Source organism: Xiphias gladius, chromosome 18 (genome assembly GCF_016859285.1).
Source record: "Xiphias gladius isolate SHS-SW01 ecotype Sanya breed wild chromosome 18, ASM1685928v1, whole genome shotgun sequence".
Classification (NCBI taxonomy): Eukaryota; Metazoa; Chordata; class Actinopteri; order Istiophoriformes; family Xiphiidae; genus Xiphias; species Xiphias gladius.
In genome coordinates this window covers 26,482,646-26,508,816 of record NC_053417.1, presented here as the reverse complement: position 1 = coordinate 26,508,816, position 26,171 = coordinate 26,482,646, and the positions used below count along the sequence as shown (strand labels likewise).

The window sequence follows — 26,171 nt, the reverse complement described above, 5'->3', positions numbered from 1 at the left end:
ATCCCTTAATAAAAAAAAAATCATAATTTAAAAACTGCATTTTGTATTTACTCAGGTCATCTTTGTCTAATATTAAAATTAGTTGATTATCTGAAACATTTAAGTTTGACAAATATGCAAAATAAAGAAAGAAAAGAAGAAATCAGGAAGAGGGCACGTACTTTTCACAGCACTGTATTTGTAGCGTAATTAGTGTAGGGAAAATCAGATACAAATAGCTTTTAACGCCCTCTATATTTGCTGAATTGACTGTGTTGGTGTTAAAAATGGGTTTGTACTTAGATGTAACTGCAACAGTGATGACTTTTGCAGCCACTTTGCCACATATTTGTCAACGTGTCTGTAGCTCTTTGTGGCAAGTGGGAGATATTTTAGCTGTGAGAAATTACAGTCTGAACAATGACATGAACCAAGCATTACTTCCCAGGAAATCACAGACCAAGTAACAAGCTTTTACAACAGAGCTCATGATGTAAAAACTCTTCCCAGGACTCACTGTCTTTCAGGACAAAAGCTCTGATAAACCCACTGTACACTACCTGCTCGCCACCAAACAACAGAGTTAGTGACTGGCTTGTGAAAACGATGAAGAATTTAGCAGCTAAAGAGCCTGAAATTTCCCTTAGGGTTTTGGTGGAGACCAAATCACAGCTAAAGTAAGTAAATACATATAATGAGAGTAAATACTGTCACATTCATCAGTTGGACTGGACAAAAACACAAGTCCAAATGAATGTTGATGTTGCTCTATGTTGTTATATAAAGAAACTGTTCACTGACAAGTTTGCCAAGCAAAATGTATGAGATGTTGATAGGTCATTTATGTTCTACAGCTTGTTACACTGCTCCCTAGTGGCAATGTAAATGAATCTATAAAATGTACACGTACATATATGTGTAGCGATGGTTAACACAGCTGTGTTGTGCTTATGAGGCATTCCTCACCGTGACCTTCCTTCCCTCCTGTCCCTGCTCTACCTCTTCCCCATCTTCCTCTTCCTCCTCTTCATCGTTGAGGTACAGAACGTTCTGGACGGCTGCATGACCCGGACGGACCTCCAGCCGATCCCAGTCGTCCATGTCACCTGAGGACAAAACACAGCACTGTGTGTTTGCAAGCAGAGTAGAGCAGAGTAGACAGAGCCACGGGTTTAGTAACTGATAAAATACCAGCCCCAAACTGAGACGTCTAGTTTTATCAGTGAACCCTTATAGGGTTAGATGACAATAGTTGCTGTCTTGTGCCGTCTGTAAATTTGAAAACTACAGTACTTCTGAACTGTTATTATATGTTTGGTCATTTGAAACGGATGTACTGAAACCCCCTGAGAGCAGGGCAGTCTATATTTGTCTCTTATGGAAAGGAGAGGGGATAAGAATTTCACTTTTAAGTGTGGGGGTCCTTGGTTCACATCCAGTTTCTTTCCCACATGCAACACAATGAACTCTGTTAAGACCCAATGTGGCTGCAACTATCTTATGCTAAGCCAAGATAATTAAGTTTCAGAGCGAAACCTCCCACGAACACGTCAAGCGCTTTGATGCATGAGTGACGATGTAATTGTACCACCTGAACCCTCTCCCCTAACCTTCTCCGTCCAGGATGTAGTCTCGTGGGAACATGATGCCGCAGCCCATAATGTCGCCTTTGAAGCAGCGAGGACCAAAAGCGTCTCCAACCCCGCTGCCATGAAAGATCTTCCCATCATCTGTCAGAGAGGAGGAGTGAGAAAGAAACTTTCAGTTGCGCAGTTATTAGTTAATTCATTACTTTACAATGCAACTGTGTGTGTTAACTTGTGAGCAGGGTTTCTGCAAGTCAGATGTAAGACTTTTTAAAACGTCTTTTAATACCACATCGAGTGCAATTATATACTCGTTTCACAATCACACCAGCCGAAGTAGGAAAGTATGATGGAGAACCAGTAGGGACAATATGGCCGAGAATTATTCAATTAAAAATGATTAATTCATATAAGTTCATTTAAGCTTTTTTTTTGCTAAAATCAAGATCTGTAGCACCAGTAGTGACAGTGTTTGCTATGGGCCTGGGGCCTGTTTCACCAAATCTGCAACATGCAAGCTGCAACTTGCAGTATTTGATCCTTTCCCTCTAGCAGTAATTTTTGACATGTCTAACTAATCAAAAGAAACACCATACTTGGGACCCAAGCATGAGCATGTGAGAGGACTGTAGGATTCTCCAATTCATCTGCAATTGGCAAGTGACAGTCATTTATTAAACAGGATGCTAATTTCACTAATTAGTGATCTACGTCTAAGTACTGCTCGCAAATCGCTTTGGTGAAACAGACCCCGGGACAGTGCTGACTGAAACTCCATTAAAAAAGGATTAAACAGGGTAGAACACATACAAAAACTTTTGATGACTGCCATTACTGCCTACAACAGGGAAGAGAAAATATTTGAGACTTTTGTAAATTAAACTTAAGACTTTTAAAAACCTTCTAAGACCCTTTTTGAGGAGACTAAGTCAATGCTTTTAAGTCTTTTCAAGACTTGTGTAAGGTCATTTTTTTGTCCTTCTGTTATGTGTCCCGTTGCTGAACTTGACTTACAAAACTTTTGATGTGTTTACCACAGTGTGCAACATGTGTACATGCAATGTAGCACTAACATACAGGACATCCTGACATTCCAGTCAGATGATGATGTGTAAAAGTAAAAGCAGTGCTAGTAAAAAAAAAAAAAAAAAAGAAAAAAGAAAAGGACATCGACAACATCCAAAGAAAATCATCAAAACAACACATACTACAGTTGCAAGAGACAACAATGGAAAAAAAGGGCAAAAGAAAAACATTGCAGAGGTAGCCTGCAGACGAGCTCTCCTCAAGCGAAGCGGCGTGGCTGCTGCTGGTAAATATTTATGGAGTTGTCATGGGACCCGTCCCCGGCTCAGGATACTGTTTAAACAATCTCTATCTGAGCACTGGGAGGGAGACGGAGACACTGTATCATTACGGCTCCCATGCGGGCCCTTGTCACAACACCACACACTAGGCAAACAGTGGAGCCACGCCGGCACAGGCGCAGCGTGGCTAAAAATAGCAGAGAAGGGCTTTGGATAGTGACAAGGCCTGGCGCTGGAGGTGAGCTGGGGTGTGAAGTCCAGGTTTGGGCCTAAGGATGGAGCTAGTTGACTGGGACAGTAAAAGTAGGAAAAGCCTGGTGGAGGGCTGGGCTGGTGCTGGAGGGATGTTCACTACAGCACCACGCAACCGGAGCAATTTTCATATTTGTTGGAAGTTTTTATTCAGATTATATTCATGGATTCACTGACTCAAACTGCCACTAAACACTTGATGACTAAATTAATTAATTAACAGGCTTTTGATTATGCTGAAAACACACTAGTTTTACTTTTTAAGAGAGGCTTGTAAACAGAAAGCCTCTGATCGTTCACTGAGACTCATATTTGCTTTACGGTGTTCACTATTGTTTATTTCATCAGTGTCGTATATGTTTGATACAAATTGACATTTGAGCTGAAACAGTCTATCAAAAGAAAATAAATGAATGAACAACAATTTCGATTATCAATTTGAGTCATTCATTAAGCAATACATTCTGTTCACAGTTTCTGAAATCTGAGGATTTTCTTCTTCTATATGTTTTATCTTTCACTGTAAACTGAATATCTTTGGGTTTTAGGCAGTTAATCAGACACAGAAAAAGATCTATAGACATCTCCTTGGGCTCTCGGAACTTGTGATGGGCATTTTTCACTGCTTTCTTACATTTTGTAGATTTAAAGAGGCACTTCAGCAATTTAGTATTGTACTTCCATACATTTAGGAGACTCACGAGACACAGATTAAAAAAAAAAAAAAAAAGGTTACAATTGAAGCAGCAGATGCCTAAATATCTGGACTTCTAGTCATGAGTACGGGTAAAGGTCCAACAAAGACTTGATCCTACTACCTCCTAAATGCCTGCTTATTTTTTTTCAAACTTTGGAAAGCTCCCTGCAGAGCCACAGAAGACATTATACAAATGTTTTCACAGACTGAGTATTACTCTTCACGACAAAGGAACTTAATTTATAAATCAGTGGATAACCCCTTTAAAAGTTTAACCAATTATTTGATAGAAATTAACAATTTCATTAATAGACAGTGAAAATAAACATTTTGTCGCAGCACTAAATTAGAAAATGTTCTGCATGGTAAACGTTTAATCTTGTTATATAAAAAAGTCTATTTGTTCAAGTAGAATTTAATTTGGCAGGCAGCTGTGTGAGGTTATTTGTGTTTTTGAGCATACAATAATATGTTCTGTTGCTTTTTTTAAGTGTGCTTTGGTACTAAAAAGGGTGGAAATCGATATACAGGAAGCAGGCTTGATTTGGAGCTAGGATGTGACGGAAAATGTTAAAATTTGTGTTGGAGACTAGAAAGTTTAAAATTAGCATAGAGGTGTTGGCCAAGGTTTGGCTCTGAGGCTAGTGATGGAGCAGGAACCTGGTAATGGCGTTAATGCAAAAGTCAAGACGATAAGAGTGAGTCAGATGTTGGTAAGAATAACAGTGCCGTCACCAGGTGCTGGATTTAAGGTTCATCCTAGGAGCAACAAGAGGGTGAAAACTGGATCTGATTTTAGGGTTTGGAGCCGGGCCCACAGGGGGAGAGGGCAGGAGGCTCTGTGGCTCCCGAGCAGCTAAGAGAACCTGGCTGAGGACTGAGACCAGCTGGGAATAGAAAAACAGGCTTTCTCGTAACATGAGAGTTTGTCTGGAAAAGACTGGGCTTCCCTGCCCGGGAACAATGACTTCACAGACTCCTAAAACATGAAAAATTAAAACAAAATATTTATATTCTTCCGTGATTCCACCCCCCACACACACATATGTGCGTTTGCACATGTCCCTGAGAATTTACTATAAATTCCATTTGGAGCTGCCATGTCAGTTTATCACTAACAAAGTGTTGAGATTTTGATATATAATATTCAGCATACTTCCTGTTCCCATTTGCCAGTGAGGCCCCAGCTATTAAGTATATGAACAATTCTTTTAAATGATCTTTGGTTAGACCTACTGCAGAATGAAGTAGTGCCGCATGAGTAGCAGTTTTGCTGGGCCATGAGGCACTACAGACTCGACAGGCACACGGTACTGGTTAAGTTACTGTCCTCTGTATTGGCTCCAGGCTGTATGTTGGTGCAGATGAGACATGCAACATTGTGCTGGCTTTAGAGCTGAAACGAATAGTTGATTGACAGAAAACTGCTGCAATTATTTTGTGAACTGATTAACTGTTCAAGTTACTTCTTCCAAACACTCTCCGGTTCTAGTTTCTCAAATAAGAGGATTTGCTGCTTTTCTTTATCTTATGTTATAATAATCCGAATGTCTTTGGGCTTTGGACAGCTGGTCGGAAGAAAAAAAAAAAAAAAAAAACCCAAGCAATTCGATATCACCACCATGGGGAAACTGTGATAGACTTTTTTCGCTTATTTTTCTGACATTTTATAGACAAAATAATCAACAGATGAATCAATACTGAACGTACCAGTTAGTTTAAGCTCTAGTTGGTTTGTTTATAAAGTCGATCTTATGAGGTAGGTTGAACACTTAACATGCTTTTATAAAGGTGATACAGACACACCACATGTACGGTGATCTGAAAGTGTCAATTAATCAATTAGTTAACCAACAGAAAATCAACCGTCATTGATTTTGATAATCCATTGACGTTTTAAGTAATTTTTAATGCAAAACTACCAAAAAAAGTATCTGGTTCCAGCTAATAACCTTGGATTTGGACTGTTGGTCGAGCAATTGCAATGAGCATTTACACTGTTTTCTTATATTTTATAAAGCAATTGATTGATTTATTAATAAATCAATTAATCAATCGATTAATTGAGAAAACAATCTGCAGGTAACTCAATGAATAATAATCGCTAGTTGCGGCCCTGATTCCTGATTCCTTTAGCTGCGTGGTGAAACCCACAGTATGGACCCACATGCTCTGGGTACATGCTCAGTTCATCTAGTCGTTCATCTGGTTCTTTATGCCTGTAAGTTTTACAGTGACGTTGTCATCCAAATCCATTTTATGTCCCATTAGGTAAGAGGATGATATGACACCCTGTACAACATGTTGCTATTGAATAACTGTTTTTGCAGAACCTGAGCTGGGATCAGATTAGACCCTGTCACTGACATACAGCACTGAAGTTAGAATGAGCGCTGTTATCTCGTGTTGGATTGGTGGTGAGGGATGGATGGTGGTGGTTGTGGTAGGGCACAACCTTCAGCTGTGGGTGTTGAGTCATAGCACGTGTGAGTCACTGATGGGGGATTTGTAGGGGGTGACAGGGTTAATGAGGCTTGCTGGAGAGCACTCACTGGTTGGATGGCTGATTGCTCCTGATAGGGCCCACAGGAGTCCACAGGGGCCCGCTGGGGCCCGCAGTGCCCCACGGCCCATTAAATTGAGGAGCCAATGTGAGCCAACACATAGAATGGCGGTCCACATTGGGCCAGCTCCCAATACAAACACTGGTGGTAACAGCAGCCCTGGCCAGAGAACTCTCAAACTATACAAGCTATACAAAGGAGCAGCGATATGGTTGGCAGGCATTTGTGTATATAACTGGAACATATCTAGAGTAAAATAACAACCTCAAAAGTCAGATATACACATCATATGTGATCCAGGTCAACACTGGTCGCGTGCCTAATACAACGCACCATAAATCAAGGTGACAGAAATAGAGCTCAGTAGTCAAACTGTACATTGGAAATATAAATAAGAAAAGGAAGAATGCTGCACTGAAATATTATGTAATTTACAAACACTCACAGTGCACTAAGGAACAGCATGGGGTACGATAGCATTCTGATGAGTTTCAACAGTCTATATGAAGCTAAGAATATCCTGGCAGATATTTGCCCTTTTAGATACTAATATCGAATAACTAACTAACCATAAATGTTAATAAACAGAGGTACCACGTGTCGTAGAAACACCTCTCTGCAGCACTCTTGGCTCCCACCGAGCAGGAAAACCAAGGACACATAGCTAAAGTCATTCGTTCTTAAAGCAATTTCTGCTGTGGTTGTATGACCTGGTGTAGATAATACTGTGTATACGGTAAGTTTTTGTCATCCTGCCAAAGAGCGTCTGCATGCAATGCTTGATGATCCTCAGCTGTTCAGTGAAAATCTCGGCTGCATGGAGGGGCTAGGGGGGACATGAAGAAGAGGCCCTGGCTGTTGATTTTAAGTAGCTGGATCAGAGCCTGCACCTTAACCCAAGCATGGGAAGGCAAACCTCATACGCACAGCGTGGAAAACCACATACATCATTTTAGTCTCTAACAAATAAGATTAATGGGAGCTCTGCTGGGGCGTGCACATTTCTGTGGTGTCCAATGCACAGCAGCCAAACCAGTCAGACCGCAGCGCTAGACCTCTGAGACTGGCATGGTGAGCCTCTGAATGACTGGTCTCGTCTGTCACTCAGCAATGAGGTATCATCCACAGACCCCAGCAGGACACAAAGCACCAACTGTTATTATTATTAATATATCCCGAATATAAATGGAATCTGCAAAGGGATACGGGGATTTGAGACCATAAAAATTAACTCGAAACATGAATGGAATGTGTGGAGTGAACAAGAAAATGTGTTTTGATAGCTGATTTGGAGGTCAACTGGAAGAAAGTATATAAACCTTCCTCTAAAAATAAAATCATACACATTTCCTGGTGGAAAAACATTGACAAAAAAATGGGATTTGTAGCGTGTGAATCATTCAGAGTAAGAACAGCTGAAAGTCCTTGTGAGAAAAATTAACAATGGGATGCTTCAGACCGAAATAATGTTGATAAAAGCCAGCAAGCTCCTAACTGCTTTGCTCAGATAAGGTACTAACAAGATCTTGACTGTGACAGTAGATTGCCAGATAAAGAGTCGGCTACCCACTGTAGCTTGTACGGTGTAATAACAACCACCTACCTACTGTAGCCGCCGCTATTCTCATATCATGGCAGCAGCGTTTGATAGCTAATCTCTTAGCACTGATAATGAGGGGTGCTGAGGCCTGGAATGGGAGCTGTAGGGGTTTTGTGCAGATGCCTGTGCAGATAATGCTCACAGGCCTGTGGTCACAAACAACCAAGACTGAACGTGTGTGTGGAAGCATAGGAAGATAACGATAACTTTGACTAAACTCAGTTTTTTCTCTTTTTTGTGTGTGTCTTGTTTTTTTGGTTCATCACTTAGTGAGATATTTAGATCACCAAACTCCCACAGAAAGAGATAGAGATGAAGATACGATCCTTCTCTTTTTTCTGACGCTGTCACTGTTTAATCTGCCTTCTGTCCTTTTCATCTGCCTGCAATCCCCCTTGATCTCCGTTTGTGCAAGGCACCTTAACATCCAGCTGAGGTAGTGCACTGTGATTTTTGCATCTAAAGGCAGCAGAGAGATGCTTTAGAGGAAGTATATCCGATTCATGTATTTCAATGAATTTCAAAGAAAGACTGCAGGGGAATTCCACACGCATAAAGGAAATAACACCCAAACTTCTTTCCGAAAAATACAAAAGACTGAAAGAGAAAGAGAGAAAAAAGGAACAAGGTTGAAATCTCACCTGCATGGTATGCCACTGACCCTCTGCTCCATCCCGGGTGTCTGTTCCTGGGGTAGTCCTGCACAGATACAAAAAGGTCCGGCATAAACATTATCACAGTTATTGATATGATTGGTTTTAAACCTATGTGACACGGACAGCCAAGAGCCTGCAGGTTTTTGCTCACTCAAAAACTACACCAGGTATTTTCACTGTCTACCAGAGAGGAAGAACTAATATAATACAATAAGAGGTGTGGCTCATAGATGTGTTTTTAATAGTTTTTGGACAACAATGGAGCTCTGTGGCACAGAGTAAGAAGGTACAGTATATCAGGCTTTGGATGCACAGAAAATACTTTTTAGTAGGTTAAATTCATTGCTAGTTGGTTTTTCGTGGAATTTGCTGACGATGAGAAAAATGCAGAATATCAAAAGACTTATTCTTAAACTTCAATATACTATGTATGATTCATTTAGTATCACAAAAAAAGACTGAGTCTATAACCATTCTAGCAGCCATGATGCTGTACACAGTGCTGCTTTGAGCTAAATGCTAATGTCAGCATGCTAACATGCTCACAATGGCAATGCAAACATGCTAATGCTACGCAGGTATAATGTTTACCATGTTCACCGTCATTGGTTTAGCATTTTAAAATGCTTACATTTGCTAATTAGCACAAAGTTAATCTGATGCTGATGAGAATGTCATTAGTTTTGCAGGTATTTGGTCATCATTTTCACATTTTTTGAAAACTGTCTCAATTTTTAGAGTTTCCAAGCAACTCTTTTATTAAAACAAAAACCTTGCCCCTAAAGGCTCTGAATACTATATGCTCTTGATGTCTGCATACATGATATCATGCTAAAGAGACTGTGGCTAAACCCACGAAAAGTCAGGAGCTTCACTAGTTGATGATCAAATTTAGGACACAGAGCAGCGTTGTTTGTGTACTTCAGGGTAGAGGCTGTTAGCCCTCGGAAATATAAAGTAATTAAAATGAAAAGGGTGATGAGTTTGGGAAAATTAAAGCTATATCAGATAACAAGTCTGGCTGGGATTGCTGGAGTGTTAACAGAGCAGCCAATGTTAAAGCTTAGACTCTGATAATGTTGCATTTTGGTTCCGACACAGTGGATGTTTCAGTCTTGGACAGGGCTTTTTCTAACATTACATTAACATTAACTCTACAAAATAATGTAGTTAGTTAATGAAATACTCCTCAGCTTTGAGAGTGACGCTAAGTTACTACTAAAGTAACAGTAAGCTAGTTAGCTGGGCATGCTAATATTTGTAGCTTACATTAGAGCAATTAAACACACTGCTTAATCCATTCCTTACACATTTATTCTTTTTGTATTCTTGGTTTTGAAATGCGATAAAGACACCACCCTCCAAACTCTTTGAATGCAGAATATCAGTCTTAGCCCCTTGCACATCGCTTCAATGTGTGTGGAAATCGAAAGTTTGACAGGCCTGCGATGCCTACTTAGCAGCTATGTCCAGATCAGTACAGCTATAAATGGACAACCAAAGTTCAGGGGAGGAGTTTAGCCAACAGTCAATGCACAGATCCATACTTATATACGTAACTCAACTGAACATGACAAACTCTAAACCAACTCTAAATTACTAAGCACAAAGCCAGTACAGTGTTGCCCAGTGCAGTCTATTATGGCCACTGCAGTTTTAGATGACGCTGCTGTATTCCTTTACCCATGTTAACATATTAATGGCTGTGAGGATCCCTTTCCATTTCCTGCCGTTTTGGATATCTGACAGTGTCTGCTACTTCTCTCAGAGCTGAGGATATGTTTGTCTCTCTCTCTACATCTGTCTCCATGTACAGTATGTATGTCTTTCTCCAGGTTTCACAATGCCAACAGAAATAACTAGTGGTCCAACTTTCAGATAAGATCAGAGCGTGACTCAGAGGTAATTACCAGAGATTTTTATCTGTCTTCTAGGCTGCACCTCCATTACTGTAGAAACACAATACTGAGCAAGAGAGGAAGGACGAGGAGGAGGGCAATGACATTATGCTTTTCTTTCATCTCTCACTAGACTACATCTTCTAAATGCTTTCTTGTTCACATTCTCTCTTGCAGGTAAACTCTCTCTGCAGCATTTCTTGTCAGCTATTATTAAAAGCCAAAAACTGCCAAAATACCTTTCGTATTCATCTTCTCTAGAGTCAAAGAAACCCGACATATGAACATTATGTCATCCAAAAAATAAAAAAAGTCAGCCTTTAGCAAGTCACTGTAAAGGGAAACATGCTTTTATCCAAACAAAAGAACAGCTACTGATGACTGATGCATAGACTGAAAAGGCAATACATTACTCATAAGCAAAATAAGGCCGATTAAGTTATTACTATTAGCACCTGTGGGGAGAAGAGTAATGAGTAATGGGGACACAGCTGACGGCAGCTTGGTTGGGCCAGGCAGATAGACTGCACCATTTGAGGCCAGGACATCAGGGAAACATCAGCAATCATGTCTGACAACCCCACTGGGGATTGATGAACAGGAAATGGAGATGGATGGGGGGAAAGTGAGAGTGCGGGAGAAGGACAGAGTGAGACATCAGCAGAGGAAGACAGAGAGACATGGAGGAATGCAGCTACTGCTCCAAGCCTGAAACCTCTTGATCCGCCAAGTCTGCTCCTCTTCCCCTTAGTCTCAACCACAAGCCTGAGGATTCCTCTGGCTGACTGGCATGTGGGCTTCATCTCCACTAGGAGAAGAGGAACGCCTGAGTGTTTGATCCCTGATTGATGATCCACAGACTCAGATTTGATCAGTGATTAGAAACAACACTGAAATAAGACAACATTAGGAACGGCTAAACAAATAAGGAATTGATTTATAGTGCTTTAATGTGAACCACAGACTTGTGCCTGATAAATGGATCAACTGTTAAATGCCTGTTTTCATAGCTGTATTCTTGGTAATTGTTCTCCATCATCTCTAATTCAAAACATCTACTCGGTTTACTCTATCCATCAAATAAATACGGTTTCAGTGAGAAACACTGAACCAGCACTCCACTCTCTACAAACTGAAAATGCAGCTTTACAAAATTGCAGTATCTGAATATTACAGTATTTCCTATTTAGTAAGGTCAGTTGATTGGCAAACCACTTTGGTCCATAGGTTGATATATGTGGCACTCCATTCTCTACAAACTGAAAATGCAGCTTTACAAAATTGCAGTATCTGAATATTACAGTATTTCCTATTTAGTAAGGTCAGTTGATTGGCAAACCACTTTGGTCCATAGGTTGATATATGTGGCACTCCATTCTCTACAAACTGAAAATGCAGCTTTACAAAATTGCAGTATCTGAATATTACAGTATTTCCTATTTAGTAAGGTCAGTTGATTGGCCAACCACTTTAGTCCACAGGTTGATATTTGTGGTTCAGAGTGAAATGTCTTGAGAACTGCGGGCTGGATTACCATGAAGTTTGATGCAGACATTCATGGTCTTTGTGAACTGTGGTGATCCCCCAACTTTTCATACAGCACCATCCAAGTTTATTCACTCCTACAACCCCAACCAATGCTAACATAGTGTTGCATGCGCCTTCCTCGTGCAATAAGCCTTTTTCTCTGACATGTTAAAAGTGAAAAGTAGTAGGGAAGTTTGGAAGCTAAGCAGCCAAACTGGGTTATGTTAGAACAAAATAACAGTTTGATTATACATTTTCTTTATCATACTTACAATACTAGGATTAACTACCTCTACACTGCAATATAAGAGCAATTTTCAGCTGTTTCTTTATGTCTGTGTCCTCTACGTAGATCATCAGATAGTAAGGATGCTGACCATTTGTCTGGAACATGTAGCTTTAGCTTCAGTCTGTAGCACAACATCAAGTATGTGGCCGTCAAGTGTATATTTAAGACTCTGTTTACGAGATTCTTGGTTTAATATAAGTCAGCGGACAGCTGACAGGCAACAAACGGCACACTAATTTGACATACCATAGTTGCTACAACTGAAAGTTATGTGGGGTAATCCAATTTGCCATTTGATAGCAACCCATGTAGAAGAGAGATACACTTTGCCAAGTAGTTCGTATTAGTCATGGATGTCTAAGTTCCAAAAAAAAAAAAAAAAAATCTGACATAGTAATAAGATTTGTTTTGTGGAACCTGGAACAGCTTACCTCTGATAGAAGAAACCGACCTACAGTGGTTGGTGAACTTTTGTTCTTCAATCAGTTGTGGCACCACTAAATCACACCTACACTTCTCTATCAACAAATGATGAAATGCATTTTAGAATGAGAACACTATGTTAACCAGCCGGTCCACTCTCACGTACACTGTCGAAACATGGTCAATACCCCCACTGACCTGCAGAAGCCATCAGTGAAATGCACGCTGCTTCTAAGAACAACAAACACTGGCGTTGTGTCCACGGCATAGCAGAGAAAGGGCCTGCAATATCTGATCCGCAGCTGCTACATCGGTGTCATCAGAGCAGCCTGCATTTCCACACTTTGGCAGAGTAAACAAGTATGAAAGAATACTGAGGAGAAAGGTGCGGGCCAAGAGGAAAACCATGAACGCAGATACCCATCATCTACTGCAGCTATCAAACTGGCATATCACAACGCTGTCTAAAAATATAACTTAAGCTATGAATTACCCGAGATGTGAGTGTGTGTGTGTGTGTGTGTGTGTGTGTGTGTGTGTGTGTGTGTGTGTGTGTGTGTGTGTGTGCTGAAGGTACTGTTTGTAAGGAGGGAAAGTAATGTGTTTCTCTTTGTACGTGCCCACACAACCTCGCATATAGGGGTTGGGCAGAGGCTGTGTGTGGAACTAATGCAGGTCTGTTTGTATAACCTTGTGTCATCAGGCTAAAACCTCTAGCTCCCCACACGATAACAGCAACCATCTGACATTAGCTGATGATCTGACTGGAGAGAAGAGAACAGCAGCCCATCTGTGTGTATGTGTTTGGGCATGTCCATCACTTTTTACTGATGCAAGCGCATATGCAAGCGATTTCTCGATGCAAAGAGATAAAACTGATACACTACTAAGTTTGCTCACTGAATGACTGGCAGCTTAGCAGTGTGCTCAGTATTTTATACATACATTTAAATGTGTGCCCAACAACAAATGATCCCTTAGCGATCTGCAAATTTTAATGCTATACACCTTTTCTGTGAACATTTTAAGGTACTTAGTCAGGTACTATCTGCATTTCAAATGCAGGAACCTCGGTCAAATTGTGATTAGAAGATTAGAGCTGAGGTCCCTGCCCACATCTCACTTGCTTCAGAGGTAGTACTGTCCAATGGCCTGGACCAGTCAAAAACAAACCATGGGAGTGCTATAAGAGTACAGAATTCAGACTGCAAGGAAGCACTTGTTACTAATATCAATATTGTGGTTGGTAGAGGAAATTAATTGAAGGTTGTTGACATTTAAGGAAAGACTCTCTCAAAAGAAGTCTAAAAGTCTACATCCATGCTAGGGACTCTGAGGGCGTTCTTACACACAGCGATGCTTTCAGTTAATTGTCAGTGCCAGCATTAGAGGTAGAGTGATAATCTACCAGGCCAATATATCAGCCAGTATTAGCTCATTGCAGATATATCGGTATACCTGTCAGCTGACCCCCTGCACTCTTCCAACCCACTACTAAGTAATAAAAATTGGCCATTGAGTAATGAAAACATATGTCTGAGGTAAATTAGAAACACCAATACATAGTTTGTAAACCAGTGACCGCTGACAGGTTTATTTTTTTGATGATGACACTAAATGAAAGTCAGGGGCGCACCAAAGTTAGTGAAAATAATTCCATCAGGAACATGAATGTCTGTACCAAATTTTATTGCAATCCATCCAATAACTGTTGAGATATTTCAACCAAACCAAAATTGTGGACTTGGTGGTGGCGCTACAGGAAAAGTACAGGGATCAAAGGCATTTTAATTGAATCTCTCTCCTAAATTTCATAGCAATCCATCAGTGTCAAGATTATTTCAGTCTGTGGACCCACAAACTAACCAACCTTGCCATCTTTAGAGCCAAGCTAGGTAGTCATGCCTTTCCACCTCTGAACTAACATATATTCAGTCATCACAGTGACAGAATAAGGAATGACGAAGATCATGATCACTTTGGTGGTGGTATCTCTTGTGCAAAAATTACACCTCACCACATGGTCATTCCTAGTCCATTATCAGTCTAATTTACATGATCTTAAACAAAAAATTGAAACAAACAACAAATTATACAAGAATTATTTCATTTTCAACCAAATCTACTGAATATTTTCTTAATTAATCGTTTTGTATAATAAAATGTCAGAAAATAATGAAAATGCCTGTTATAATTTTCAACAGCCCGGGGTGACATCTTTAAATGTCTTGCTATGTCTTGCTATGTCCAATCAACAGTCAAAAACCCAAAAATATTCCGTTTAATGTCATGTATGACATGTTAAAGAACACTAATACGTTATTACTCGATTATCAAAATAGTTGCAGATTAATTTTCTGTCAATGGACTAATCAAATAATCGACTTATCGTTGCAGCTGTATTTTTAAGTTATATCAGGGAGGAACTTGTACTTGTTGTGCTGGTGGTGCTGTGTGTACTGAGGCCTTGGCACAGTGACTGGTCTTTTGTTTTGTACCAAACTGACCCTGTTAGAATACACAGGTTCACAAGAGCAGCACTGAAAAATGGTTAGTAGGACTGCTGCATCACAGGAGGAAGAGGAAGAAAGCTGTTCCCAGGACCAGGTCCTGGGGCATACGAGGACAGAGGAAACATTGCCATTCCAGTCTCCTGAGTGGTTTTATTTCTTGTTTATGTGTAAGAGCGCATACTGTTAGTTTGTGTGTGGGGCTTTATGACTGTGTTTATGTTCATTAACAGAACAGAGAGTTAGCCAATACACTCATCAGAGATGGAGGGTCAAAGATGAACCTAGAAAACCATTTGTTTCATTCAGAACACTGATGGCTGCTGAACCACATATTGTATCTGTCCCTTCACTCCTCCATTACAACTATGACACCTATCCTGTTTCTTCACTTCCCTACCCTCCCACAGGGTTATGATCTTTTTCTTTTTTGTAGGATTTTAGGGTTTGTTTTTCAGGACATGAGGGTTTTCCTGATTTTTTTTCCTGTGTTTTTCATATTCTGAATAGCTTCCCTTGATTTTTCTACCTCCCGACTTGCTGCCCCCCCCCCCAAAAAACACACACGCACACACACGCACACTCACACGCAAACAGTCCCATCTAACCCCTACACTCTTAACCTCATAACTAAGGCTAGATCTCTCTTTGTCCCACAGCATAGCAACCAGTGTGTGTACCGGATGAAAAACAACAGTGCTACCAAGCATATGCATGCTGTACATTCACGAAGACCCTTATCTTCAGAGGAATGAGAGAGAAAGCGAGAGGTCATGACAGGTTTAGGAACTGCAGTGGGGTCAAAACAGATCTGAGATTACAAGGATACAAAACAACACATTTATCTTACATAAAAAGCATTCAAACTTATCACATAGCACAAATTCCTTCAACTTCCCTGTTGGACAGGAAACTGGTAACAGTAGCTTGGGGAATTAACAATTTACTTTCACCTTCTTTTTTAACCAGCTAATTTGCTTCTAACGTATTTGAACCTCAACCTTCCCTTTATTTGACATCTTTGAAAACATTTGGATTTTGACCAGAATTTAAGTGCAGTGCAATTGGACAATGAATGTTCACGTAAACAAGCCTAAGAGTCTGCCTTGATGCTAGCAGCTCTGTGAGGCATTACTCCGGTACATGATAATGTTTAGCGAGTGTAATGTTTACCATGCACACCATCTAAGTGTTAGCATGTTAGCATGCTAACATTTTCTAATTAGCAGGAAACAAAGTACAGCTGAGACTGATGGTAATGTCATTAGTTTTTCAGTGTATTTAGTCATAAATCAAGGTACTGGAGAAATAAAAACCTGAACTGCTGATGACACTAGAGGAAAAGTCTGGGGATCACTAAAATTATTACACCCTCGACCTCAGGAGTACATGTGTGTCTGAACCAAATAAAAGAGCCAAAGTCATTGCATCTCGTCCAGGCTAGCCTCTGTTCCACGAGCTTCTGTAATTCACTGCAATCTCTAATTCAGCATTTCTTTCATCAGGCTTTATGAAAAAATGTTCCTGGGGTTTACTCTTCATATTTTAAAAGAAATCAGCTCCACTACAGCAGTTGCTATAAAAAAATTGAAACCTTTGTGGTTTTGGGAGAAAAAAAAAAAGAAAAAAAAAAGAAAGTGGAAACACAGACAATTCCATTTTGTCCATATCCATAAAAGTCTCCAACACTCTCTTTGTTTTTTTCAAATTTGTAATTGTAATCTCTGCTGTCTAAAAGCTTCTACAGTGTTCAGTCCTCTCTGTCCTGCTGTTATTACAGACTTATCTGCACTAGATGCAACCCCTCAACACGCTCATGTAGTCACCTCTTCTGTCAGGCTGTAATGTTTAGCCCACAATTGTCTAGGGCTTATGGGAAACAGTGTTGGTTAAAGGCTGCTTAAAAAACATAAATAATGAATGAACAACAATACTAAATTGTTCTTCAAAAAACTACCATCCTTCTATAGACATTTGAAGCAAGCCACATGATATGTTGAGAAAGGCGCTGTTCTGAGGCTGGATTTCTAGTTGTTAGCGTAGTTACAAATGTCAATGGGATTTTGAATGAGGTTTTCTTACTTCTGGAACAGAACCTGGAAGTTCCAGTTTTACTTTGGATCTCTGCTTAATCCATCCAAATTCCAGCCAATGCATCCATTAGTTGTTGAGATATTTAAGTCTGTGCCAAAGTGGTGGACCGACTGACATTACCATCCCCAGACCCTCACATCTAGCATGGCTAAAAACAAACACAGAGACCTTAATAAAAAATGTGACACTTTTCTTAAGACATGACTGTCTACTGCAAATGTTAAGATGGGAAGAGACTTGGCGTGAGGGAAGAATATAATGAAAACTGAGCACAAAGTTGAGCCTGCTGTCAGGAACCACAATAAATAGAAAGGGAGAGACAGTGAGAGAGACAGGAATAATTGGAAAGTCTGCAGGATATTAATGAGTGAATTTTTGCTCGTATTCAGGCCTGCTTTCTTACCACGGCTGCTATGTGAAAAAGACCAGTATTCAAACTTGCGACTGCTGTTGAGTAAACAGTTATTACCCAAGCCCTTCAATTTGCTCCTTTATCACCTCTCTTGGACTTAAGCTTAATATCTTTATAATGAAACCCAGATGGAGAGAGAAAAGTAGTGGAGCAAAAAGAAAAGACAGGGGAACTCTGAGGAGGTAATGGGACTGGAGTTATCACCACTCAGTTTCTTTCTCACCCATGGGAGCACTGTCTGTGTGTGTTTAACTGAGAGAATGTGTGTGCACATGTACTCTGTTTTTGTTTAGCTCCATCAGAGGATATTCCAGTCGTTTTGTTTCTCTCTATATATAATATAATTCAGTAAATATAAGATATGTATATTCGGAGTATAATGTGATTTAATGGCTGTAAAAGTCAAAATGAATTTAAAATTCCATTTTTGTTAAGAAATTAGTATATACAGTATATCCTTGGTGTTTATTTTGATTTGTGTACTTAAAATTAATAATAATTTTTTTTTTAAACTGACATTTAAGTTAAGGGGGCATGAATTTTTGGTACCACTCACCACTACGGTACAGTTGGTGATGGTGCAATATCTGTGTGGGCAGGAACTAATAGTTGTTTTGTATTGTACAATTTTATTATATTGTACATCTGTGAAACTATCTACTTTTAGACTATGAAAACATCCTTACATAACATCCTTATATAATATCTTTGCATCATTTTTCTTTACACATGATATCTGAACATGAAATAGCAGTATGATATAGGTGTGCTACGTGAGTACATGGTACAGTCTATGTGAGTTGTGGTATGTGTTAGTGTGTTCTTTCCAGCATAGGGGTATTTCCATGGGTCTGATATAAATGAGACTGCGTGCTTCAAGATATTGGCTATAAATCTGTCATGGATTACTGTGGGCCAAACAGGTAGGGCACGAGTTAATTCGTTCTCTTAAAAAAAAAGGAGTTTCACTGTTGTTCGGGAGAATCTCCAATGACACGATGCTTGTGTATGTAAACATACCACTATGCTGTAAAATATATATATTTTTATACTCATCTACTACAGTGTTTTGTGTGTTTATTATTGATGATATTCACACAATTTCAATGACCAATCGTATCGCTGTGTTGTATTGTTCAATTTCAAAGGGCACACGGGCGGTTAAACCCGCTTGGGGTTGTCTTTGTTAGCCTTTAGCTTATCCCAGTTGTGATCTGAGCACTCGCTGTGTTACTCTGTGACTCAGTACATTTGTTTGCTGTGTTCTGATTCGAATCATGGGATAACGTACAGAGTGCTGAGGTTACAGGTCTACTCGTTACTGTGCGTTTTGACAGTCTGGTCATTTGCTGCTAATGCTAGCCTTTTTATAATGCTGGATGAACACAGCACAGTGTTCATGAGCTGCCAAAGACTCAGCAGGAGTTGAAATAACTTGAACAAAAAATAAGGTCTAGTGGGACTCTGTGCTGGCTATGCTAGCTAACTTCCACTTTCCAGGGAAAAAACAAACTTAGCAGCATGACAGTTCTTCCAAATGTACAATGTTGTAAAGAGGATACAACGGTACATAACCGATGCAATTTGGGCTTGTTGAAAAAGGAAAATAAACGTTTTATATCAACAATGTGACATGCTCCTGTCAGTAGCACACCACAGAAATTGGTAGCAGGTCTTCTAACAACACTAGCTCTCAGATGTCAATCGCTGGCAAGGGACATGCCCTCCCAGATGCCTGATGCTTAAAAGCTGTTTCCACAAGTATTTCCAAGAACTGTTTCATCCTCTTTTGAAAAATGGACAAATATGCACTGTAGCCTCAGAATTATAGTTTGTCAAAGAGTATGATGGCGAATAACACATTTATTAAGACAGTAAACGCTATCAGCGTAACTGATTTATTATTTCTTATTTTCTCATTGTATACGTCAACTAATTTGCAAAAAGCAAACAAACCTAAGAAGACTGTCCAAATAAGGGTTTCCAATTTTTAATTATTTACCAATATTCTTGGATGGAAACCTGTAGGTCGGGCACACACATACTGTGTAAGTGTGTTTCTCCAGCTCAACCACTCCTCTCTGTATGCAGCTCTCTCTGTCTTCATGTTATTCAGTGACCTGTGCATCCCTCGGTTCCTTTTTTTATATAAATTGCCTCTGAGACCTTGAAAGATGTTGTACAAGTTTCATCATTTATTTTTGTTATTAAAAGGAGCAGAGAGACAGTGCTGGCAGCTCTCCACATGCCTTGGCTTCGGCAGTCACTAATATTTCACATTCATAACACTTTCAAGGCTAAACGTACAGAGTGTAAAAAACTCACAAATCCACCCCTACTGTATAAGACATAGTTCCTGAATCAGAAGATTTGGTAAAACTGTAATGCGAATAGGTTTTATGAGAAAATCCATCAGTCAGAAAGCAGACATTTATACAAGTTTAACCATGTCCTTATAAGCTTAGTAAAGAGGATTCAAAACAGCTCTAGTGTAACTGGTGCAAGATCCTAAACTATTACCGCTTATACTTAACATCCTTGCAGCTGTGTATTGTTAACCCCTATTTTATTCACTCTTGGCACCTCTTGATGTGTATCATTCTCCGTCAGTGCCCAAACATCTACAGGTTTGTGTGTTTTATTCTTCAAAGCAGGTCAACATGGTAACAGTCACTCGCAGAGCTGCAGTGTGCTAATGCTTAAATGGGAACCGTATGTGCATTCTTTGGAAAAAGAAATGAGGGCTCAAATGGGAGGTGTTAAAATTTCTCTAATTGTATTTTCCTCTTGGAAGTGTTTCATGTACCCAAAGTAGGCCATTAGATCCAAAGAGAATGGCTAAGCTGCAGGATAATGGGAAAATAAATAAAGCTTATGACAGTACTGCTGTTTACTAGTAGTAGACTATTTCACACACTCTCTGCCCACTAAAAAGGGGCATGTTTGCATGTATGTGGGAAATTCTACCTTTAAAAGGACAGGAGAACTGCTGCTCTTCCTCAACACTTCCAAAACAGGGTCTGAGGAACATTTTGCACAAGCTAATTACCTGTCTGCTTATTCCCAATTCAGGTTTTTGTCATAGTTTTCCATCGTTAGTATGCTGTTAGCTCAACCACTTGTTGAACTATGAGGACCCGAGTATAAAAAAGCAAACTGCAAGACTGCGCCAATGGGAGGCTTATTCATGCACTCCACATCCCTTGGGCTCATTGAGCTAGACTGCTTAATATATGACAGTGTGGAAAAATGGGGGAAGGTGCCAGATGAAAAAAAAACAAAAAAAAAAACTGCTTCCCTGTTGAGTGTAGATACATGTGAAGTTTTCAAAAGTTGTTCTTTTTTTAGAAAGCTCACCCTTCTTGCCAGGCCCAGGGCAATGTAGCATTTCTCCCCAGCATCAACGATCTCCACTTCATAGTAGTGGCAGCGGGTGGTGAGTGGCTGGCGGGCCTGGGCCAAACCCACGTCCATGATGCTCTTTCCTTTGCCAACATACTCCAAGAGCTGAGGAAGGCGTTACAGAAGGAGAGAGAAAGAGTAATAGGGGTTAATATGTTAAGAAATACATAATACAAATGAGGGACTAATTAAACACAAACATGATCAGATACAGGCTCATATTACCATCTGAGTTATTGCCCACTTAACCCTAGCCAGATAAGGATGTCGATCACTATCCATGTAAATGACGTGTTGCTGGTTAAGCTTTCACAAAAACAACAACGTCCACGCTAAAGGAGTCAGTGCCTCAAATGAAATGACCGTCGCATCATCTTCCACATCATTTTCAACAAGCCACAGGGCAACGAACAGCCAGTGATTAACAATCAAAGCTGCACTCCGCTGAACGTTTGCACTCCAAGATCATTTGCACAACTCACATTTTGCGCATTCTGAACATTGCACTACACTACACACCTGCAGATAAATTATACTATGCATTACTTATATCCGGATTATTGCTGGTTTTAAAAGCTTCTATGTATTTTGACATGTCTTAGTCTTTTAACCCCTCTCCCCTTCTTTAACTGTGGCTTCACTGTGTTTCTTCACATATGACAATAAAGGCCAGGATTGAGAAGAAGGTCTGACAATTTTTGTTACTTTCCGAAACCAACGATTCAGCAAGCATGCACACTTCACACAGGGATTGGCCAGGTATGTAGAGGTGGGAAAACAGACGGGTTTTGAACTTCTCACTCACGCTCTCCCTTTATTAGCCACCTAGCAACATGGTACAAGGGCTGGCCGAGTCTACTGCTCCAACACTTTGTTCCAGGCTGAAATATCTCAAAAAATATTGGATGCATTGCCATGAAATTTTTGTACAAACATTCAAGGTCCTCTGATGATGAATCCTACTAAATTTGGTGATCCCCTAACTTTACTTGTAGCGTCACCATGTGGTTGAGATTTTTGGATTTTGGTGAAATGTTTTGACAACTATTAGACGATTGGAGTGAAATTTGGTACTGACATTCATGGTGCCAAGAGAATGAAACCTACCAACGTGTTCAACCTCTGAACTGCTTGTGGCGATAGACGAAAAGCGAAACATTTTACTTATCCTGATAAATATCTCTAATATCTTTTACTTGTCCAATACTTCGGTTTATGCCAAAACACCTGCAAAACTAATCAAACTCCCATCAGCCTCAGCTGTACTTTGTGTTTGGTGCCGATCAGCAAATGTTAGCATGCTAAAACACTTAACATGGTTCACATTATACATGCTTAACGTCACCATATCAGCAGTGTCATTGCGAGTATGTTGCCATGCTGACATTAGCATTTAGCACAAAGCACCACTGTGCCTAAGCACAATCTCATAGAACAAGCTGCAGACAACTACTGCTATTACTTTTGTCAGTTTTCATGTGTACAAGAAAGGGCAACACCATTAACGCCTGTGAGAAGAGAAAGTCTCGTACCTCTCTATGACAGCAGGGTTTCTACCCCGCCTTTGAGAGTGGGTGTTCAGAACAGCTATAAACACTTCCCCTCAGACTTGGTGGGGTAACAAATCGTATAAACTAGTTTATTTTAAGCATATCCTAGCTTTAGGTTTCTCAGTAGACCTAGTTATAGCTGTTATTTAATTTTCCTCACTGTCTTTGTTTCAGCTTTTGTTTTAATTGGTTAATTAGGTGACCGGTCCCAAAGGGCCTGCAGTAATGCAAGTCTTTGTAAACGGAAAAGTTGAGATGGAGACGAAAGATGGTCGCAGCAGATCAAGCTTGGGCAGGATACTAGACCCAATGTCATTCAAGAGGTGAAGGACTTACTCACGCAACAAGCTTTTACAAGTGTGTCCTTAAGTGAGTGGGTACCATGATAAATTCAAACCTCCAAACCCAGGCAAACCCTCGCTGAACCGCCCCTGCTGACTACTCTACAAGTATGAACAGCCACTGGAGATTGCACGTACATTACCCGTTGATAACACAATTAGTCTTGGGTCTATTTTGGTCTTAAGCATCTAAACAGGTGAAGAAAGGTGGGAGCAGGTGAGTAGGTGGGCAGCTAGGCAACCACAAAGCCTTTAGGCTGAGCAGTGTTTTCATGCCTTATGAGTGCATGAGTGTAAATGTGTGAGTCTGCACAATGAAAAATACGCCCCCGGCTTGAAATACTTCTGTATTAAGCCTTTATGTTCGCGTTTGTGTGCGAGCGTGTGTGCGTGCGTGTGTGTACGTGTCTGTAACACCACCTGGGTGTGGGGTGTACGTTTCACTAGCCAGCCACTTGATGGACACACCTCGTTGGAACAGCTATTCAACATCTATGTTAAAAAAAAAAAAAAAAAAGTCAAGTGTGTCAATTAAGTTATTACTATTATTGTTATTCCCTGTTGCTTAGGGATCCATCAAACTGAAAATCACTCAGAAATGAAGCTGACATAATCAAAAAGTTTCATCTAAGTCTCTGAGCTTGATGATAGATTAAACTGGTTGCTGAGACCTTGTACTTGTGTAGTTCCTTCAAAAACACACAATGAACACACAACAAATTCCAGGTTGTTAAGGGAACTCATTAACATAAGAAATATTAGAGATGTCCTGAAAACTCAACATCCCTGGTTTGTGTCCACCCGTTGACTTTTGTTGCATGTTATTTGCTATCTCCCTCTGCCCTCATTTCCTGTTTTCTCTCTACTGTGGACAATTAATGAGGGCACCTTTCAGTGAGTTTTTTGCAACATTTAAAATTTAACTTTTTCATGTTTAAATTGAGCGTTTCTCACCACAACGCATTGTGTGTATCTTTGAGATCTATCAAGTATGTTGAATACACGTTCTTCCTCATAAAAAACATTTGTAAAGCTGATTTTTTTTTTTTAAATATTTTAAAGTCTCTGTTGTTTATATCCATTTTTGCCAGCCTCCAGTCGTCATCTTTCGTGCCCTGTTGCAATGCTACATTTCTTGGAACGGTTACCACTGCCAACTTGTGATCAGTGCAACAGCATGAAACTGTGGCAGGAACGTGTGTTTGCCATCCCCGTCCTCGTGCATGTGCATCCCTTGGGTGCATGCATGCGATAAACAAGACGAGTACTCGGTCAAAATCATTACTCTAGAGTGCTGTTAGTGGTCAAAATCCCCACAGGGTACCTTTAATGAAGACATTATGTTCATCTGAGAGCTGAAAACTAAACTGAAGGTTTTTTAAGGGAGTACAAACTGGAGATTTTCATAAACTTGAATCAATTTCCCCAAAATTAAAGCAAGCAGACCCCATGAGGATCTCACTATATGAAGAACTGTGCATAGACTGAGTTGGCCTTACAGGATTATTAAACTAATACCTGTGGCTACAGTTATGTAATTCAATCAGTTAGTAGTTGTCAGTCTTGTTGCATAAAGCTGCAGAAAAATATTCTGTGTCTAATCTGTGATCGAGACCCTTTGTGACAATTTCAACAGCAATGATAAGGCTGGTGGACCTGTGAAGTAATAATTTAACATTTGGGCTGTTAACAACTTGTGATTTCAAGAGCAACATTCTTCGACTGTAGATTATTTACCATAACGAAAGTTAGTGCCAACTTTCCCCTTAGTGTGCTATTTCAAAGAGCCGTTGCTATGCATTTTCACAATAATGGAAACAAAGAAAATCTCTTCACATTCCTGGAACCAAAACAAGATTTCTTTATAGTTTCTTTATAGTACTCTGCTGATTAACTGTTCGCAGAAAGAGAGCTTTCAGCATTACCCTCCACTGTCTTTGTTAGAGACTGTCCTTTCATGTGTACTCTTGTGTCTCCTTAACCTGCTGCACTTTCATGCCTGGACAACTGCTTTTCTTTTGGGAGAGGAGGAAAGAGTTTCGGTGCGATGAGCACTCAGTCACACCTTTTTTTTTTGCTTCTTGCTGCTGAGTAATGGAAGGGAGAGAGAGACAAGAGGGCAGAAAAGGAGAGACGTAGCCTTGAGCAAAGCATGCCTCACTGAGATAGCTGACAGTCTCTCTCTCTCTCTCTCTTTTTCTCTCCTGTAATTCTGAGTGGTGAAAATGGTGATGGCGGTGTGCAAGGCCATGTTTTGTTGAGCTGCTGCCTGGGAAACAGATGTACCGCCCAAAGAGTGGTCCTGCCAGCTTCCTGTCACACCTAATGGGGGAACTTAAAGAAAGGTGAGACTGAAATTAGGAGACCTCCTCTTTATCGTGTGTTTCACACTTGTCAAACAAACTAACTTGATCAAACATCACATAACAGTTGGTAGGTCAATATAACACAGCTACTTACTTTTGTTTTTACTGCATTTATATTTTTATTCTTTTCATTAAATTTAGCTTTTTCTTGGGTTTGCTTCTTTGTGTATTCCTAATTGTTTTCCAATGTCAGATCTCTTGTGGTCCTTGCAAAAGTGTATTTTTGTCCCCTCTCCTCGTCTTACACATTTCGTCATCACTGTTCTTTCATCTCTCAATAAATCTTTACAATTTGTGTGCTTAAAGACTAAAATATGGACATAATGTGAATGATCCAGGCCAAATGTGCCACTTTAATTTGGAAAGTATATGAGCCCTCCTTGTCCTTGGAACAGAGGCTGCGATTCCCTGCTCTAATTCATCTCTCACTTGGGTTGGATGCCCTCCAGTAGCTAAATCTGACTTGACAATCAGTCACTGTTTTGTGCATAGGACAACCAAGATGGACCTAATGGAATGAAAACCACCACAATAACACCACCGCAGGTTACAGCCACTCTGTCATTGCTGCTTTGTTTTAATGGGCTAGCAGCTAATAGGTGATGTGTGTAGTGAATGCATCCTACTAATGCTAAATGGTGTTAAAGTTACTCTACCAAAACCATGTCATGACTTTGTTTATATCAAACTGAAACATACCGTATAACCTTGTTCATTT

At 40.1% G+C, this 26,171-nt stretch overlaps 1 protein-coding gene across 2 annotated transcripts in view; it reads right to left on the bottom strand.

Annotated features, from left to right (window-relative positions):
• spryd3 (SPRY domain containing 3) overlaps positions 1 to 26,171 on the bottom strand; it is a 61,224-nt gene that overhangs the window by 5,604 nt on the left and 29,449 nt on the right. For both annotated transcript variants that reach the window (XM_040152795.1, XM_040152796.1), the window contains exons 7-10: positions 21,152 to 21,301; positions 8,627 to 8,684; positions 1,590 to 1,709; positions 946 to 1,085 (exon numbers count right to left, since the gene is read on the bottom strand). In XM_040152795.1, the coding sequence (XP_040008729.1) occupies positions 946 to 1,085; positions 1,590 to 1,709; positions 8,627 to 8,684; positions 21,152 to 21,301 (468 nt within the window). The remainder of the gene's footprint in view (positions 1 to 945; positions 1,086 to 1,589; positions 1,710 to 8,626; positions 8,685 to 21,151; positions 21,302 to 26,171) is intronic.